Genomic DNA, 18,067 nt, shown 5'->3' with positions numbered 1-18,067 from the left:
GTTCACACGAATTTGAAAGCTATACAGTGCAGTTACATGCCAATACAGGGGTCTGTGAAATTATGTCACATATTTTGATTTGCGAGGTAGATTAGATTGCTCATCATGATCAATGTACATGTAATTAATCACAAAAAATCAATCCTATAATCAATTGCTACATGTACATGTACAGCTTTGTGTTTAACTATATAGTCAACTTTAAGATACATATGTAGAAGAAGACCGACATGATGCATATATCCGAACCGTTTACTACAGTATCCACTAGATGTCCATGTACGACACCAAAGAATGATGGGTAATGAATGCGATCTCGATCTACGGAGGGGAATTTTTTTAGCCTCAGTGGATCTTTAATGGCATGGATACCGCTTCGTTTTACTGTAGCAAAACTGACAAACTGGCATAGATTAAGACATGTATTCGAGCTCCATGTGAGCTGTATACTACAAACACCCGAAAAAGCTTGAAATTATCAGGGCCTGAAATCATGTAAAGGACTAAAGACTGGCAGTTCAGGGAAGTGTTTCATCAACATTCTTGTCCGACAAGTTGTCAGATCTGACATCTTTCTCTGATGTTGATTGGCTGAGAGGTACTGTTACTATTTAAACTGTCGGATAAAATGGGACTTGTCGGATAAAACGTCCGACAAGTCCTTTCATGAAACGCTCCCCAGGGGAATATTTCATCAAAATTTTCGTCCAACAAGTCATCAGATCTGACAACTTTCCTCAACTTCAATTGGCTGAGAGGCAATATTACTGTGGTAAATGTTGGCTCATGAAATGGGACTTGACTGATAAAAATCAAACAAGATCATTCATAAAATACTCCCTTATCAGAGTACAGAGTAATGCATTTTCAGCATAGCATGCTTGCATTTTTACAGACGGCCGTTAAATTGCTTGATCACAACCTTATTTTGAATGAAACTGAACACCTCTGAAAAATATGATTCGAAGGAATAGCCTGAACACGACCCTTTAACACAGAGGTATCAGAAGGCTGTTGTCTGCCACTGATTGCCTATTGAGCGGAGCAGCCCATATCGAAGCCATTAATTTAATCGAGTCACAAAGGGGGTATTGAAATGGCCCCCCTGTATAGAACTCATTCATGTGCAGAAATAGGCAATGGAGGGGATGAGAAAGGAGTGAATGAATGGTTAGTATTGCCGGCCTGGCTTTGTTGGAAATGTGTGGAAGAATAACAAATGCAGCCCCCAAACCTCCCAATATACATGTATACATGGTGCCGTGGGCTCGGCAAGGTTATGATGATAGAATGTAAAAGCACTTGGCTGAATTGTTGTTATATTTGAATGTGTGATAAATGTGCATAGTTTAATGGGAAAATTCTGTACATTTAGGCCTATAGCCTATTAAAGGGTGTACATGTACACATACAATGTAGGTGCCATGAATTAGAAGCATATCATCCTCCCTGTGCTGATGGCCTCCACCCCAAATAATCAAGTATATGTAGTCTTACTTTTTATCAATCAATATCTTAACTTTGTCTTTATGTAACTGTCTATGTAAAAATACATGCAAGTATTATTACACATAAACAACACACACATGCCTACCTGCATCCTACTTGCGCCAAGGTTCTTTGTAACTTGCAACTTAATATTGCTACTCTGGTTTCAAATTTGCTTCTCAATGTAAAAGGCCTAAACAATGCAAGCCTCTTATGTGTAAAATTCTAATCCATACAGAATGTGTATAATAATGATGAGCCTTCACTTAAAAATAACTTTGTTATTAAAAGATGGGCTAGAATTCCTTCAGAGAAATTAATGTGTAGAAAAGCATTTACAGATAAGATAAAATGTGATAAGTAGAGATTTTTTTATTCATTGATCGTCATTGTCTTTTGCTATCAAACTCACCACAAATTGAAACAGTAGAGGGCCAACGTCATGCTGCGTCACTAACTTCCACGTCACGGGATGCACCGAATTCAGAACCACTATGGTAGTCCTCATGTGCAACGTTCTTGGTCCGATGTTCAGGGTCATCACATGGTTCGTGTGCAAAAGATCCTCTTCGCTGGACTTCAGGTTGATGACGTGAACCTCCCGCGAGGTTTCGTCCACCTGGGCGGAGCAGCCGAATATCGCTGCCTCGTCCGACGTGAAGGCCTGGACGAAGGGGGAGGTGTACGCTAACTGGGTGTTGCAAGACCGTGGGATGGTCGCGAGAACTGTAAGAAAAAACATTTGAAATTATCCAAATAAATCAATAGCCTTAATATCAATTACCATTGAAGTCTAAACTTCTGAAGGTTTCCATGGCGAAAAAGAATAGTGTACAATGTAGTAGGTTTCACGGTACACCATGAATCTTTCTTGGGCAAGTGTTGGACCTGAAAAGGACCACCCATTGGAGTCTACTTCATGCATGCACATTTTGTAGCTAAATGTTTTATTCTTGAAAGCCTTTCAAGTGATGTCTATTAAAAATGAATTCTGCATGTAACAGCATGACACACAGGGTGACAACACATTGGCCTATTATTCAGATGAAAATGTAGACCTAATGTGACATTCACTATAATCAAAGATACTACAAGGGGAAGATCCGACAGTACATACACCGCGTAATGAAACGCTTGGGAAGAGCGCCCCACAGCGTTGAGTAAGTAACAACCTTTTTTGACCTTTGCGTATCACGAGATGGTTGTGTACAAAACATATGAGAGAAATGGTGAAGGGTTGAAGGGATAAACTTTTTTTACATTTCAAATTTTTTTTTCTTCAATTTTTCCCCCTTACATTTGAGATGAATATATTTCAGATGTTTCTTGGTAATAAAATGTGGAAATATTTTCACTAGCCACCCTTGAGCCCTCTCCAAACTCTACTCTCTCATTTCCCCCATATGTTTTATACACAGTCGCGTGCCGATATGCGAAGGTTTACTTACTCAACGCTGTTGGGCGCCCTTCCCCATGAGCATTTATGAGCGTTTCAAAAAATTGCCGAAGTGTCCGATCTTCCCTTGTAGTATCTTTGCTACATGTACATGTATAATCAAATACAATTCAATTCTTAATTTCATTTCCATTGAACCATAATACAAAGTAAATTAATCAGACACATGACTGACTGACATTTTAAAGAACAGCAGTATAAATTAAAGTATACATGTACATGTATCTACATGTACTGTACATGTAGGGGTCCACTCCAAGCAATGTGGAGCCCCCTTGCAAATGGAAAAATAATTGGGTAATTAATATTAATGTATGTTGCCAACATTTTAAAATCATGGAGGTACAAATGCTATTCATCTTGGGCATACATGTACCATGAAGAAGTACATGTAGTTATCAATTTTCAATTAATATCAGATAAAATGCCAGTATATAAACCAAAAATCATGAATGCACTGAAAACCACACGTGTCATGAATATTTCATCGACGCATCCCTTTAAAAATGAATTTTCTGATGCCTGAGACTGTGACTATGACTAACACCGGGATCTACCTTTTATCAGCACGCCAGTGAACATGACGTTGAAATAATATATGTCTGATTTTGAGACATGATTAATCATTTTCTTTCCTCGCACGACATCCGCCTTGCAGCAGGTGCCGACGACAGTGTCTGTATGTTATGCCGATGGTTAGCTTCCAACCGTGACACATACAAAAAGGTTGTGATACATGTATGTTTGAATACTTGAGAGGCTATGGAGGATGGAGGAAGGTTGCAGAAGAGGAGATGAAGAAGAAAAAGAAGGTGACAAAGACGAATGTGAAGGAGATAAAGATGGAAAAGGAGGTCAGGAGGAAAAGTAGGAGGGCAGAGGTCAGGTGGAGGGAGGAGGATGAAGAAAGGATTATACATGTAATTTAAGAATTTTAAGATGAAGGAAAGGAGGAAGAAGAGAAGAGGAAAACGATGGTGACCATAGTTCAGCGACAGTGAAGGAGGAATAAGAGGGAAGAAAAGAGGGGAGGAGAAGGAAGAGGGCAAAAGAAATCGAAGATGGTAGATGTTTATTAAAAACAAAATTAAACAGAGGTCAACAATTTCTTTGACATGATGCCTCATGTCAACATTTACCACTAAAAAATTAATCACTTATAACCAACAAACAAGTGCAGCACCTCTGGCAGTCTCACCTGTATTACGCAATTTCAATATAGCAGCAGTGCTGACTTTGAAAACTATCATAAAATAATTATTCACAAAAGCACCATTCATATACATGTACATGTAATGATACAATACTATATTTATTGACAATAAATGACATTTGACCTTGATCATGCAACCTATTTTGTCAGTGATACTCGATTACCCCTATATCCACAGTTTACATGTAGCCTATAGATACTATTTAAAACTTTGAAAGTTATGACAGCAATTTAATAATTACCTCCAAAATGGTCAAAGTTCAATGACCTTTGACTTCGGTCATGTGACCTGAAACTCGCATGAGATGTGCAGAGATACTTGATTACTCTTATGTCAGAGTTTTATGAAGTAAACCAATAAACTTTCAAAGTTATGATGGTAATTCAACAAATACCCCCAACTTGGCCAAAGTTCATTGACCTTAAATGACCTTGGTCATACAGAGGTCATGTGACCTGAAAATTGCAAAGGATGTTCAGTGATACCTGTACATGTACTTGATTGTTCTTATGTTCAAATTTCATGAATCAGATCTATAAATTTTCGAAGTTATGATGGTAATTCAACAGATACCCCAACTTGGCAAAAGTGCATTGACCCTAAATGACCTTTGACCTTGGTCATGTGATTTGATCAGGCAGGATGTTCAGTAATACTTGATTAACCTTAAGTTATGTCTAAGTTATATATTAGATATATATATATTTTCTAAGTTATGATATTTTAAAAACTTAACCTTAGGTTAAGATTTTGATGTTGATTCCCCCAACATGGTCTAAGTTCATTGACCCCAAATGAACTTTGACCTTGGACATGTGACCTGAAACTCAGGCAGGATGTTCAGTAATACCCGAAAACCGTTATGGCCAAGTTTCACGAACTAGGTCCATGTACTTACTTTCTAACTTATGCTGTCGTTTCAAAAACTTAATCTTTGGTTAAGATTTGGTGACGACGCTGCTGCCGTCGGAAAAGCAGGGCCTGTTATAGTCCCACTCTGCTAGTGAAGGTGAGACAAAAACCCAATATACATGTAAATAAAGCTACCTGTATTAACAGTGAAAATATTTACATTTTGATTCTGATATTTTTGGCAAAAAAATCATTTTCAAAACATTCCCCGAAGGAAAATCAGCATGTTTGCACCTAAATCCCAGGCTAGACAGATCTACCAGATGATAAGTACTGCTTGGGGAAATATACAGAGGAAATTGAATTACAATGTATTAAAGTGGAATAGACTTTCACCAAACACATCACAAAATACCAGGGTTTGATATCACAAGAACAATATAATTTCTTAATGCCATTACACAATACTTGCTTGAAGAATAGTTTCATAAATATGCAGATACATCACTTGGAAAATGAAGGTCAAGTCCATGATGTCAAATCAGTTGATTTTTAATTTAGAGACAATTACATATTGTACTTGAAAATGTAAAAATCTGAAGAAAAATATAGTCATCACAATCGATAGTTTCTCATATTTTTTCCTTTCAAAGTTTTGAGGGTATTGTTGACCATTTCTGGGGTTTATAAAAAAAAATTGGAGTAGGAAAATTATCTCCTACATGTAGTTTTTATCAATGTAAACCAATTTTTGTCATACATGTAAATGATGTAATGAACGGTACATGTACATGTATGAACCCCTCTAAAAATATGGACTTGGTACATTATAATACATATTTCTTATAGATTATATTTTAGCTATTAGGCCTATTGTCTTTCCTGTACAGTACACGTACAGTACATACATGTACATGTGAATTAAATTTTATTATCATACAGTACTGTATACCTGTAGGCCTAACGTGTCAATCAAAAGAATCACAAATTAGATTTTCAGAATACATGTAAACGTAGTGTTCATGTGGGCTTACATTTTGCCAAAAATGTAGGTAAAGTAATCAGTTACCAACCAACAATTATTTCAATAAAATTACATGTACATGTAGTCCTATATTTGTATTGCACACATGTCTACAGTGTAATAATCGGAAAGAGACTGTAGATGCAAGAAATGACAATATTTTGTGCTGATCATTATTGATCGCCATTCAGGCTTTCTCTCCACCTGTTTCTCTTTACACGAACAATCCAATTGGTACGACACCTCGGCGCGTTGCGGCCATGGAAAAAGCACGGATAAGCAACGGTTAAGAACCGCTCGTTATGTGTTGTTTTTGTTGTTTTCTGATGTTTACTGTGTTTATGAATATGGTGACACTCATTGCTAGGATGGATGTGGGCTACACTGCACATCTGTCAGAAGCAGCCAATCCATGCTTGCTTCTACTCATGTTCAGTAATACACATTTTTACACCCACGCAAACACATCGTGCAGACCGGGATGTACCCAGAGAATGGTGGTGTACACATCCACACTCGAAATCCACTCCAAGTACATGAACACTAATTACAAGAGGCGAGCAAGATGCAGTCTGGTAGTACCTAGCATACAACATACACATGTACAGTACATGTACACATGAAATATTCTCCACCTCTATCAGGTCATGTGACTGACATGATGAATGATGGTACACCATACATGTACACATGTACGAATGATTCCGGTTGTCAGTCTGTTGGGGGGTTTTGCAAGAAACTAGCGATCAATTGCAAGTCTCATTTTCAGTCTCTCAAAACAATCGCACATGTATGTCTTGTAAATTTGCAACTGACTGTTTAAATTTGCTTCTTTAAATTCAACTATGAGTGAAATCTGATTTACACCTGGAATTGATATCAATTGTAAAATTGCATTAGAGTATTTGTGATTAATTGCAAATATTTTTTTGCAACACCCCCTAAGGAAACTAGTGTACATTTATAGAAATTACTATCAATTGTAAATATTGCACATCATTTTCACATGCTAATTACAGAATACAGGGACCTTTAAAACTATCTTGAAATATTCTATTCCGACGCACATTATTTTTATTGTTACATGTAGGCCTACCCCAGCTTTAGCTCCAGCTGCCTTTCAGCGCTCATGCACAGTCGGATGCACTCAAGGAATTAATTCTGCTGGCTACCTATTCACCTCATCTGGGTTGAGTGCAGCACAATGTGGATGAATTTCTTGCTGAAAGAAATAACGCCATGGCTGGGATTCGAACCCACCACCCGTTTCAAAGTCAGAAGACTAATCCACTGGGCCACAACGCTCCACACTATGTAAGAAAACATTAGGGATTTGAAAACAATTCGGCAATTTATATAACATTACTATAATAAACGAATATGAGGACAGTACTGTACATGTATATCCACGCAGCATATAAGTAGGCCCTTGATACAGTTGATTCTATTTCAATACACTTAAGACCTACCATAACATTCAAGTATTGGTATTACATGTATGTCAGGAAAGTCTGAAAAAAATTGAAAAAAAGCTTTTAGATGTTTTAATGCAGACCTATACAAAAAAGTAAAAATTTACAATATCATTGGAAAATGGTGAATAAAAAAGCAACATCAATACACTATTAATAAATAATTTCAAACTTACCTTGGCTATATGACAAGCAGTAGATTATAAGTCCCCAAATCTCTGGTGTCCACTCCATTTTCATTTTATAGCATCCTCTATTTCAGTTTAAATGTCACAACAAATTATACAACACATTGGAGTTATTATCCAAGTTTCAATATGCAATTCCAGCAAAACATGAGCAACAACAAATAAACTACATCCACATGTAGGTTATTTCGGAGGCTGAATTCGCACCGCTTCCAGTGTATTTTGACAATATGAAATTCCTACTAAACTGGTACATGTACATCCAAGAGGTCTACATCCTTTACTAATTTTCCTGAGATGTTACTGCAAGGCGACTCTCCTCCATAAAATCAGCATGGCTCCATCGTAAAAGACTGGTAATATTCATGAAAAGCTGATTTTCAAAATGGGCAATACAGCAACATTTTCACTGGAAAACTTCCATCCCACACAGGATAGATTCACTTGTAGAATATTCTTGATTACAATCTGTGATAGCACCACTTTAAAGGAGAGAGAGAGAGAACTGAAGTCACTCTACATGTAAATTGAATTGATGAGCGAGCGCCTTCTAAGATTTAATTCCGATGAGATTTGTGAAGATCAGAATAATGCCTGTATTGGATGAGAGAAAATAAAACAAGATCAGGGAAAATCAATGAGCTGTCATTCAAAGATTATTTCTTTCATATAATAGCATAATTGGAAACTGCAGTGCCATAAAAAAGAATGGAAAACATGAAAAAGTATTTCACTAGTTAGTTATAATCATTTAGTGAGAATTAATCAGAAAATGTAATGATTTTCAGAATGATATATTGCAGGTTTGTGTTGATAAAGCCAGTGACATATTCCTGAACTATAAAACCAGATACCCTATTAAATTTGGGAGTGAATTTTGACAAGTTATAAACTTAGCATCTAGATACGGCCTTTCAATTTGAGCTGAAAGGAAATCAATAATTTTAGAGTGAAAAATATATTGTTGCCAGTTGTTCATAAAAACATCGCCCAAGAGGCTGATTCATAAAGCAGTCTAGACAAAATTAAGTTACACATTACTTTTACTAGAACATGAAATTCCATAAAAAGGATCCTACATGTATTACAACAGTTTTAGTCACATTTATAGCTGTAGTATTATGATGATAAAGAATGAACATTTACACATATCCTTTTCTCTCCCACCCCCTCCTCTGAAAAATAGTAATAATAGAAAATAATAATTACACAAATTTATAGAAAAAAGTAATTAGAGATACAGAAATTTAAAAATAGAAATTGAAATTCATATGTTCCAATTTGAATTCTCTCTATCATTAATGTGAAATGTAAAAGATATTAATGTAGACTTAAGTTGTGTATGAGACTTTTAAATTGGTTACAAAATACACTATTTTTTGTCTTCAGTATCAATACAGTACACAGGATTTTGAAGATCCCATACATGTACATGTAGAATGGATACATTGTACATGTACATCAGAGCAAACTTGACTTGAAATGTTTGTAACACAACACCGACATCGCTGTTAAGAAATTACAACAATATTATGGAACATTGCATTTCAATAATCGGTAAGACCTATCCTGCCAAAATTTTCACAGCAGGTTCAATTTCCCATACAACCGCAACAAACACGGCCTTGAAATTGGAACGTCCGAATAACATGCGGAGATGGGGGAAATGAAAAGAGCGAGAAGATGGTCTACATGTAGATCGAGTGGGTCAGCAGCATGCACTCAAACAATTTGAGATGCATTGGCAGCCAGCAAGGGGTAACAGCAGGGTCTCCAAGGGCTAATACCTAGGGACAGGAACCAGCAGGTTATTTTTCGGCCGTACCGGTTTAACCAATTGGTTTTGGCGCCCATCAGCTTCAAATCCAACATGGACGTACGTTTAGGAAACCCTATACTGATCACGGTACATGCACGTGAGGCAGAGTCAGTAAGAACCCACAAAGTAAGAACCTCAAGATTAGTTCGAGAAAAATACATCACAAAATGAATTTAAAGTATCACAAAAACCGTGAATGTACAATGACATTGTACATTCAAGGTTTTTGTACTCTTAATTATTACATACAGTATGTTGGAGTTTTCTCAGAAAATTATACAAATATAAAATCATCTACCTACTGTACATGTGTAAACTGAGGCATCTTTATGCTATTAACACAGCCCCTACTTACATGTACAATGCAGTACACATACTGCAACTTTTTGATTGCATATTTGGGCCTGTTGCATAAAAGTTCCTACATGTACATGTATGTATACATGTATTATGGTAACTTTGCCATCCAATGGTATTCTACCATAATAACGTTGATAACAACCAATCAAAATCAAGGATTCAACACAAGATACCATTGGATGGCAAACCATAATGGCATCTTTTACGTTTGCATCAGTTATAAAGATTGATTTCAAGGCGGTGATTAAATTCATTAGCTAAAAAGTCCTCAGTGCATCTTGTCACTGGTGGATCATATGACTGGTGGAACACCCCATGATTGGCCTAGAATGTCTCAAACTCTCAGCCGCGGACACGCTAATTGTCTTCGACCATTGCGAAGGATTGCTTCACAAAATTTGATGTTTCTGTCTTTTATGAACTGGTATTTTGATCAAATATGGGGATATTTATCATTTTGGAAACAATTGCCTAATTTCGATGTCACTATCAAAGAGTAACGTCCATGTCCAGATGGAAGGGGTAACGTGTCTCACACTACATGTACACAATACAAATCAAATACATGTATGTAATACTGGTAGGCAATTTTGGGTATCGGCTCGGGTACAATTTCTTTATCCGGGGACCTGAGGCTTCCGGGCGTGACCAGCGTACCCAGATTTCCATTACAATTGTTTGGAATCAGCAGATTTCAAGCCCACTCAGCTGGAATGAATAAAAAGAAAAATTTGGGAAAGAATCTGAGGGAAATTTCGAATCCATCCAAACTGGTTTCAAATATTGGACCAGTCGACTATCACACACTAGTCACATTTAGCTGGATTTTCAGAGTGCTTCTTTTCTTGCAGAAGGAAAACACAACATGGCTGGGAATCGAACCCACGTCCCTCAGATTGATAGACGAGGGTCATAAAACCACTAGACCAAGACGCCCCCACTATTCAAAGCAGAACAACCAAAGCTGTCTTCAGTTCATCACTGGGGAGGGGGGCATGGCCATCGAAGAGAGGGCAGCATTTGCGAAAATATTCCTGACAAAAGTACTCTGAACTAGGATTCAAGGACAGCCCACTAGGACACTCTTAAGTCCACCGGTAAATGCAGAATTTGTCAGATGTCCCAAATTTGCACTCTTTAATGATTTTGGGTGCTTTTGACATTATTCGTGTTCAACGTCTACCAAAAACAAACACAGCAAAAATACAGTCTATACAGGAATCAACATGCAATCCAGTGCTACATAAACTGGATTCAAAATATTTGTTAGATAAAATGTTTCTAGGAGTAACAACTGAGGGGAAACTGCTGCAAGCACTAATGTGTTTTAATATTTTCTAGTGTTTTGCAGTTGATATTGGGGAATTTGAGCCGGATGAGATTCCCATTGCAGTCGATGCAAATTACACACTCTATTCCAATTGCTCACTGCAACCACTGTGCCATGTCCTGTGGGGAATCTACAGGTAGGTATACCAATGCAGTACACAGCACTCACTAAAAAATTCATTAAAATATCACTTTTGTGACCATAGAAACTTATTTCCATACATTTGCAATTTAATTTTCAATAGTAACTTATGAATCATTTTTGTATTCACCAAAGCGCTCAAAACCTTGAATTTTGGGGACATTTTATTGTATGCCCTCAATTGGTGGAAAGTAAAATTGCAAGAAAATTTAAAGAGCAAAGTTATATAACCAATAGCTGAAATGCTAATGGTAGCTGACAGTGTCAAAAAATCAAGCATTTGTCCCAAGAGCAAGAAAAAATAAGCCAAATATTGCCAACCTTATTTCACCACACAGGGAATAGTAACAGACAACAAGGTTATATCATCCCCTTGTTCATTGAATGAGCGACTCTATTCATGTTTGGGCCATCACGATTTACACGGCTTTTTTCTCATTTTGGGCGCTTGTGACACTCTCATCACGTTCCGCTCGCTCCTAACTGCAAAATATGCCCCTTTTCAGACCCTCATTTTTGAGGAGCGCGATAGCGCCAGCGCTCCTACCGCGCTCCTTAAAAAAAATAAGGAGAGCAAAAAATCGAGTTCCTAAAAAAAAAAAAAAATTGCTAAAATTTCACATTTCACATCTTTAAATCCATGAAATGGCCTTCTTTTTTCCATAATTCCTTGAAATTACTTTGATTTAGTTGAAAACTATCAGAAAAATGAAGAATATTCATCTCTTTCCCGACTCTGATTTTAATTGAAACTCAGTAAATATTGCAGTCCCATGTAGTCCCAAAAAATCGAGTTCCTAAAAAAAAATTGCTAAAATTTCACATTTCACATCTTTAAATCCATGAAATGGCCTTCTTTTTTCCATAATTCCTTGAAATTACTTTGATTTAGTTGAAAACTATCAGAAAAATGAAGAATATTCATCTTTTTCCCGACTCTGATTTTAATTGAAACTCAGTAAATATTGCAGTCCCATGTAGTCCCATATGTAGATTTTCATGGCAACACCATGGAAGTGGGACACATGTGGGACTACAATATTTACCGAGGTAAGTTCAAATCAGAGTCAAGAAAGAGGTGAACATTCTTAATTTTTTTTTTTCAGCAGGAGCGCTTACGACATCTTGTTAATGTATTGACGTGACCCAGGCCTAGTTTCACCAGATTGATATAAAGCTAACACAACTATTGCATATATACAATGTTAAGAAAAATCTGCTATTTATCATACCTACATGTATTGTTAGGCCTGGGACTTTCGGGTTTTTTTCTTTTCGGGTACCCGTGGTAATTTTCGGGCGGGTACCCGAAAATCATTTCGCTCGAAATATGACTGGTGGAAAAACCCCATAGGTGACGTCATCATCAAGCCAATGCGATGCAAGCCAATTTATGAATGAAAATATAGTAAGCATGCGCATTGCAAGCCTCAGCCCCACGCAGTATTCCGTCAAAACGAGTCTGCAATACTCTGTCACCTCGTACCAAAATCGACCTGAAATCCACTTTTCTATATTTTATTTGAATTATAAAAGGTATTCTCAGAGGATCAATTTTCCCACCGATACCGCACTGGTAAGCAAATTTGTATTACTTCTTGCTTTTCTGTCAAAATCTTACGAAGTAGCGTCGATATTACATCGTGTTCGTGAGTTTGTAGAATCTATCGCTACGTGAACAAAGTCAATTGATTTCCGGGTTTCGGAGCGTCAAATGCGCCAGCCAATCACGATCGTGTTACCATTTTCGGTTTATGATGAACTGAAAATGGTATCAAGAACGTGATTGGCTGGCGCCTCGTATGCTCCGAAACCCGGAAATCAATTGACTTTGTTCACGTAGCGATAGATTCTACAAACTCACGAACACGATGTAATATCGACGCTACTTCGTAAGATTTTGACAGAAAAGCAAGAAGTAATACAAATTTGCTTACCAGTGCGGTATCGGTGGGAAAATTGATCCTCTGAGAATACCTTTTATAATTCAAATAAAATATAGAAAAGTGGATTTCAGGTCGATTTTGGTACGAGGTGACAGAGTATTGCAGACTCGTTTTGACGGAATACTGCGTGGGGCTGAGGCTTGCAATGCGCATGCTTACTATATTTTCATTCATAAATTGGCTTGCGTCGCAGTGGCTGGATGACGTCACTGCGCTGCAAAAGAAACATGGCGACGATTGAACGACGTGAACGATCTCAGTCACATCATCATCACTTGGGTAATTGGGTAGATTCAAAATGAGACCTGTGTACTTTTCTGATGAGTTTACAATCATGTCTTACACTACGCAATACAAATCAAATGTACGTTATACTGGTGCAATTTTCGGGTATCGGGTATTGATTTTTCTACCCGGGTACCCGACGCTTCCGGGCGGGACCCGGGTACCCGGGTTTTAGTCCCAGCCCTATGTATTGTAATGAATTGATATGAGCTCCTCACGGAGAGCGATTCTGAGCAGCTCAATTGAGCTCCTCAAAAAAATAAGGAGAGGGATTTATTGAGCTCCACGAAATTATAAACGTGAAGGACTGCCTTTTTCTGCCTTTTCTTTGTTGCAGTTGCTGTCCACTGCCCAAGCAATGGAAGTGACCCCAACCCAGTGAACCAACACTAGTACGAGATATTGGAAACTTCAATCTGCCGTAATAGAACTGAGAAAAATCTGAAAATATTTTTTAAAAACTGTAGACTGAAACAACATAATTTCAGCTGTGTACTATTAGGATCTACAGTATGGTAGTGGATTGTCTTACCGAACACTTTTCATGAATTCAATCATATCAAACACATTATTCTCATAAAATTCATCAAACTTTCACCATAAATACACAATTACCTACAAAGTATAAATATATAAAAATTTTGCCAAAATCTTTTTCCTCTTTATATTATTAGCTTCCAATCACACCCCTCTTCGCATGTGAAATATTGGAAAAGGTATCGCATTAGCGGACGTGTGTTTTCTATGAGAAATTGAGAAACCAACAAAATCACTGATAAGCTATTTTGACCATGTTTTATAATATTTAGAATATTGATACTTTGAAAATGTGTCTTTGACCATTTTCATCATCTTTCTATTCAAGTTCCCTTTGGAAGGATGCTGCAAAGTTTTGAGCGTATAAAATTATTTTCTGATGCGTACGATGCGCGTGTTCGGTAATTACAAGGCCATTCGGTAATATCATCACTCATCAGGCACTATAACAATTGTCTTGTCCTCTCTTGAATTTTCACGCTCTCAGACTCAATCTCAACTTCCTCAACAATGACAACAGACATAACAAACTCTAACAGTCATGAAAAACAAGACACAGGAAATTGAAGAATCTAAATGTCAAATCCCCGAAAATGGCAAAATTACAAGTCCCTATTTGACATCAAAATGTTCATATCTTAAAAAATTAATAAAAAAACAGTAACAATGATTTGACCTAAGGCATAATCTGGAGAATGAGCTTTGTGGAACGACAGACATCCCAGTTCAGAGCTGTGCACATTTAATCCTATCCTAGCCTAGGCTCCTAGCCCTAGTAGTAGTATAGTGAGTGATTGTATTACCTGCCGGCCTTGTATTACCGAACGCGCGCATCAAATGCGTCAGAAAATAATCAAACACGATCAAACCTTTGCAACATCCTTCCTAAGGGCACTTGAAAAGAAAAAAGATGAAAAATGATCAAAAACACAATTTCAAAGTCTTTATATCCTCAAAACAATAAAATATGGTCAAAATAGCTCTTCAGTGACTTTGTCGTTTTCCCAACTTTTCCATAGAAAACACACGTTCAGTAATACGGTACCTTTTTCAAGTGACCAAAAATTTCAGTTGCGAAGAGAGATCCGATTGGAAGCTCATGTCGTAAAAATGAAAAACAATTTTGACAAAATTTCTGCATATTTATATTTTGTAGGTATTTGTGTATTCATGGTGAAAGTTTGGTGAATTTCATTGGAATAATGTGTTTGATATGATCAAATTCATGAAAAGTGTTCGGTAATACGATCCACTACCATACCGTAGGATGGGGGGTCGGGTGTCCGGACACTTTATCTTTTTGTAGCCTTCTTTTTGGTCTGTGGATTACACTAAATATGAATTCATTACTTGTAATAATTTTCTATTTTGTTCTTTATAATATTTCCTAACATTTTGTATGGTCAGTTCCCCCATGTCTGCGCGGTCTCCCAAGTCTGCGCACCCGCGTATCTGCGATATTCTAGTAAAAGAAGATACGCAACGAACACGAACTTTACACATGCAATACATAGACAGGTATTCATTAAAAAATCCGACTCAAAATGGTGGAAAAGTAATGAATTCAGGGCATTTCATGTGACAGCCTCAAAATGCAGCCTTTCTCATCAAAATCCCCGAATCGTGTGCAAAGTGAATGAGTGCGCAGACATGGGGTACCATTTTTTTTTCAATTTGAAAATGACTGCCCGAGGTTTTTTCCAAGAAAATCATATATTTCTTTCACATTTTTATGAGATATTTGGTACACTAACTCATTATGATGTAAGGAACATTATCAACTGAAAGATTTTGTGAAATAAGAAGAAATTCATGTTAAATCTTAACTCAAATTGTTAGGTGCGCAGACTTGGGGCCCACCATCATACCGGTACTAATAATTAATAAAACTTCGCTTGCAATTTTTTCCAAATGACATTCTAAAATTGATCGTCCGGACACACAACCCGTCCGGATACACAACAACTGAGCTGGGTATACGTATATACTGAGCTGTGCTGCTACGCTACGGCCTACGCCAGTCGGCCACGCCTGAGCACCGGGCTGTGCAACGTTGGCCGACCCTGTCACGTCAGTGTGCTGGGTTGGTTGCCAGTCTCCCCATTCCATTATTTATGTCAAATTGTGAATTTTAACACAAAATTGTCAACATATCGGTACCCATACAGCTTGAAAGATCCAAAAGAACTACTTACCGGTAATACAGAATGAGAATAGCCGAGTCTAAGGACATTAGAACACACTTTTCCAGAAGCACAACGAAGCAGAGTCCGGTCACAAATCCGACAGCTAGAAATATAATACAGTACATCAGCGCAGCACGCGTACGCAGTACGTACGATCGACGCGCGCCGGATCGACATCGTCCTCGGTATGAGGGCGCTATGAAAGAAACAAGACAAGAGCTGACGGTCGGAGAAAATAAATTAAAACTTATTATATCGTGCAAAGTTGATTACTAAAACAGTACCGGTACCGTACCCCCATTAATTCATCTAAGCAACAATGATAAGTGCAGATATTAGGTGACGACGACGACGATGAGGATGAGGAAGAGGACTCTGGAGGAAGGTATTGAATGATTTCTTACTGAAATCTTATAATCAAGTCTGAAAAATACATCATCACAGATTTTATCTTTATTCACATTTCCTTTTCAGTCATGCGCTACTTTGCTTCTTGTCTTCACTCCTCTCTCTTTAGGCCTAGTTCATATGCAGTTCTCACATTCATTCCTCACCCCCCCCCCCCATTCTTCTCTCCCTCTCTCTTTTTTTCATTCATTCGCTTTCTTTCTATATTTTCTCATTCCTGAGTTTTTTGCGTAATTTTCACATTTGATTATTTGATATTTTCTTTTAATGATGTCTCCTGTTGGCTCTCATAGTTTCTGATTTGATTTGAATATATAAAATTAATTTCTCGTTTGTCAGATTTTGAGGAGCCCACAACATACAAGCCTAGCTTTTTAGTGGGATCCTCCATTTTCACAAATTATAGATCACAATTTCTTTACACATGATTATTTTATATGTAACTGTTTTATAGCATGTCTTTCTCAAGTTGATTTTATGACATTGATATATATTTTTATGATGCTCACTTGTTATGATTGTATTTATTTGATTTATATTTTGTTGAAAATGAAATAAATGAAATGAAATGAAATGATGGTGGTGGTGGTGATGATGATGATGATGGATGATGGTGATGATGATGATGATGACGATGATGACGATGATGATGATGATGATGACGGTGGTGATGGTGGTGGGGGTGGGATAATAACGCCTGAAAAAAAAATCAAGCTCAAGTTCTTGGACAAATTTAAATTTTCATGTATTTACACCCGAATTGAATATTAAACAATCTGAGCAGAGTTGCATGTTTGTAATCATGAACAAGATGAGTACTGTATTTAACTAAACAATAATGACGCGAGTAAGAAGCGCAAGCTGATTTTCATTTTATTTTAATTTACTCATTTTTTAAAGAATTGTTTTTAGTGATTCATGAAGAAAATACATATATCACCAAGCGAGCGTGAAGTGCGAGCTATGTTGTTTTAAAAAAGGTATCATTATTTTAATACCTTTATTACCCCCCTGAACAAAATAAGGACCCATCTCTCTCAACTTGCAAAATTGCGAGTGAAAGATACGATGACACCTGAAAGTTTTCCTTCTTTCCAATTAACACCTCACATTATTACATTCACTTTTATTCCTCCTCTTATCTTTTATGGGTTGGGCTTCATCCCTATATATCCCAAGGTATGGTCATTGTAAAAATGGAAAGTCGCGATTGAAGCAATAAACCAGTTCGTAGTTACTTCATGGGCAATTTTGGTCAAATGTTCATTTCTTTCATCACGATGAGCAGATTTCAAAGCAAGATATTACGTAAGCTTGCCTTACATAGCAGGATGAAGAAATTGAATAGACCAGGTGACTAG

At 37.2% G+C, this 18,067-nt stretch overlaps 1 protein-coding gene across 1 annotated transcript; it reads right to left on the bottom strand.

The window, feature by feature from the left end:
* Nucleotides 1–981: 981 nt before the first annotated feature.
* Nucleotides 982–16,400, bottom strand: LOC121429211 (transforming growth factor beta receptor type 3-like). The gene is made up of 3 exons (XM_041626169.1): nucleotides 16,308–16,400; nucleotides 7,683–8,288; nucleotides 982–2,214 (listed from the first exon to the last, which is right to left on the bottom strand). The coding sequence occupies exons 2-3, from the start codon at nucleotides 7,744–7,746 to the stop codon at nucleotides 1,865–1,867; spliced, it is 414 nt and encodes a 137-aa protein (XP_041482103.1). The 5' UTR covers nucleotides 7,747–8,288; nucleotides 16,308–16,400; the 3' UTR covers nucleotides 982–1,864.
* Nucleotides 16,401–18,067: the final 1,667 nt, after the last annotated feature.

The sequence above is a fragment of the Lytechinus variegatus genome, chromosome 15 (genome assembly GCF_018143015.1).
Source record: "Lytechinus variegatus isolate NC3 chromosome 15, Lvar_3.0, whole genome shotgun sequence".
In the NCBI taxonomy this organism is placed as follows: domain Eukaryota; kingdom Metazoa; phylum Echinodermata; class Echinoidea; order Temnopleuroida; family Toxopneustidae; genus Lytechinus; species Lytechinus variegatus.
Note: the sequence above shows the minus strand (reverse complement) of the source record. Positions and strands in the feature narration are given on the sequence as shown.

Excerpts from the sequence above, each read along its gene's own strand:
- LOC121429211 (XM_041626169.1), bottom strand. The coding sequence starts at position 7,746 with ATGAAAATGGAGTGGACACCAGAGATTTGGGGACTTATAATCTACTGC. Across the intron at positions 2,215-7,682 it reads CTGCTTGTCATATAGCCAAG|TTCTCGCGACCATCCCACGG; the intron begins GTAAGTTTGAAA and ends TTTTTCTTACAG.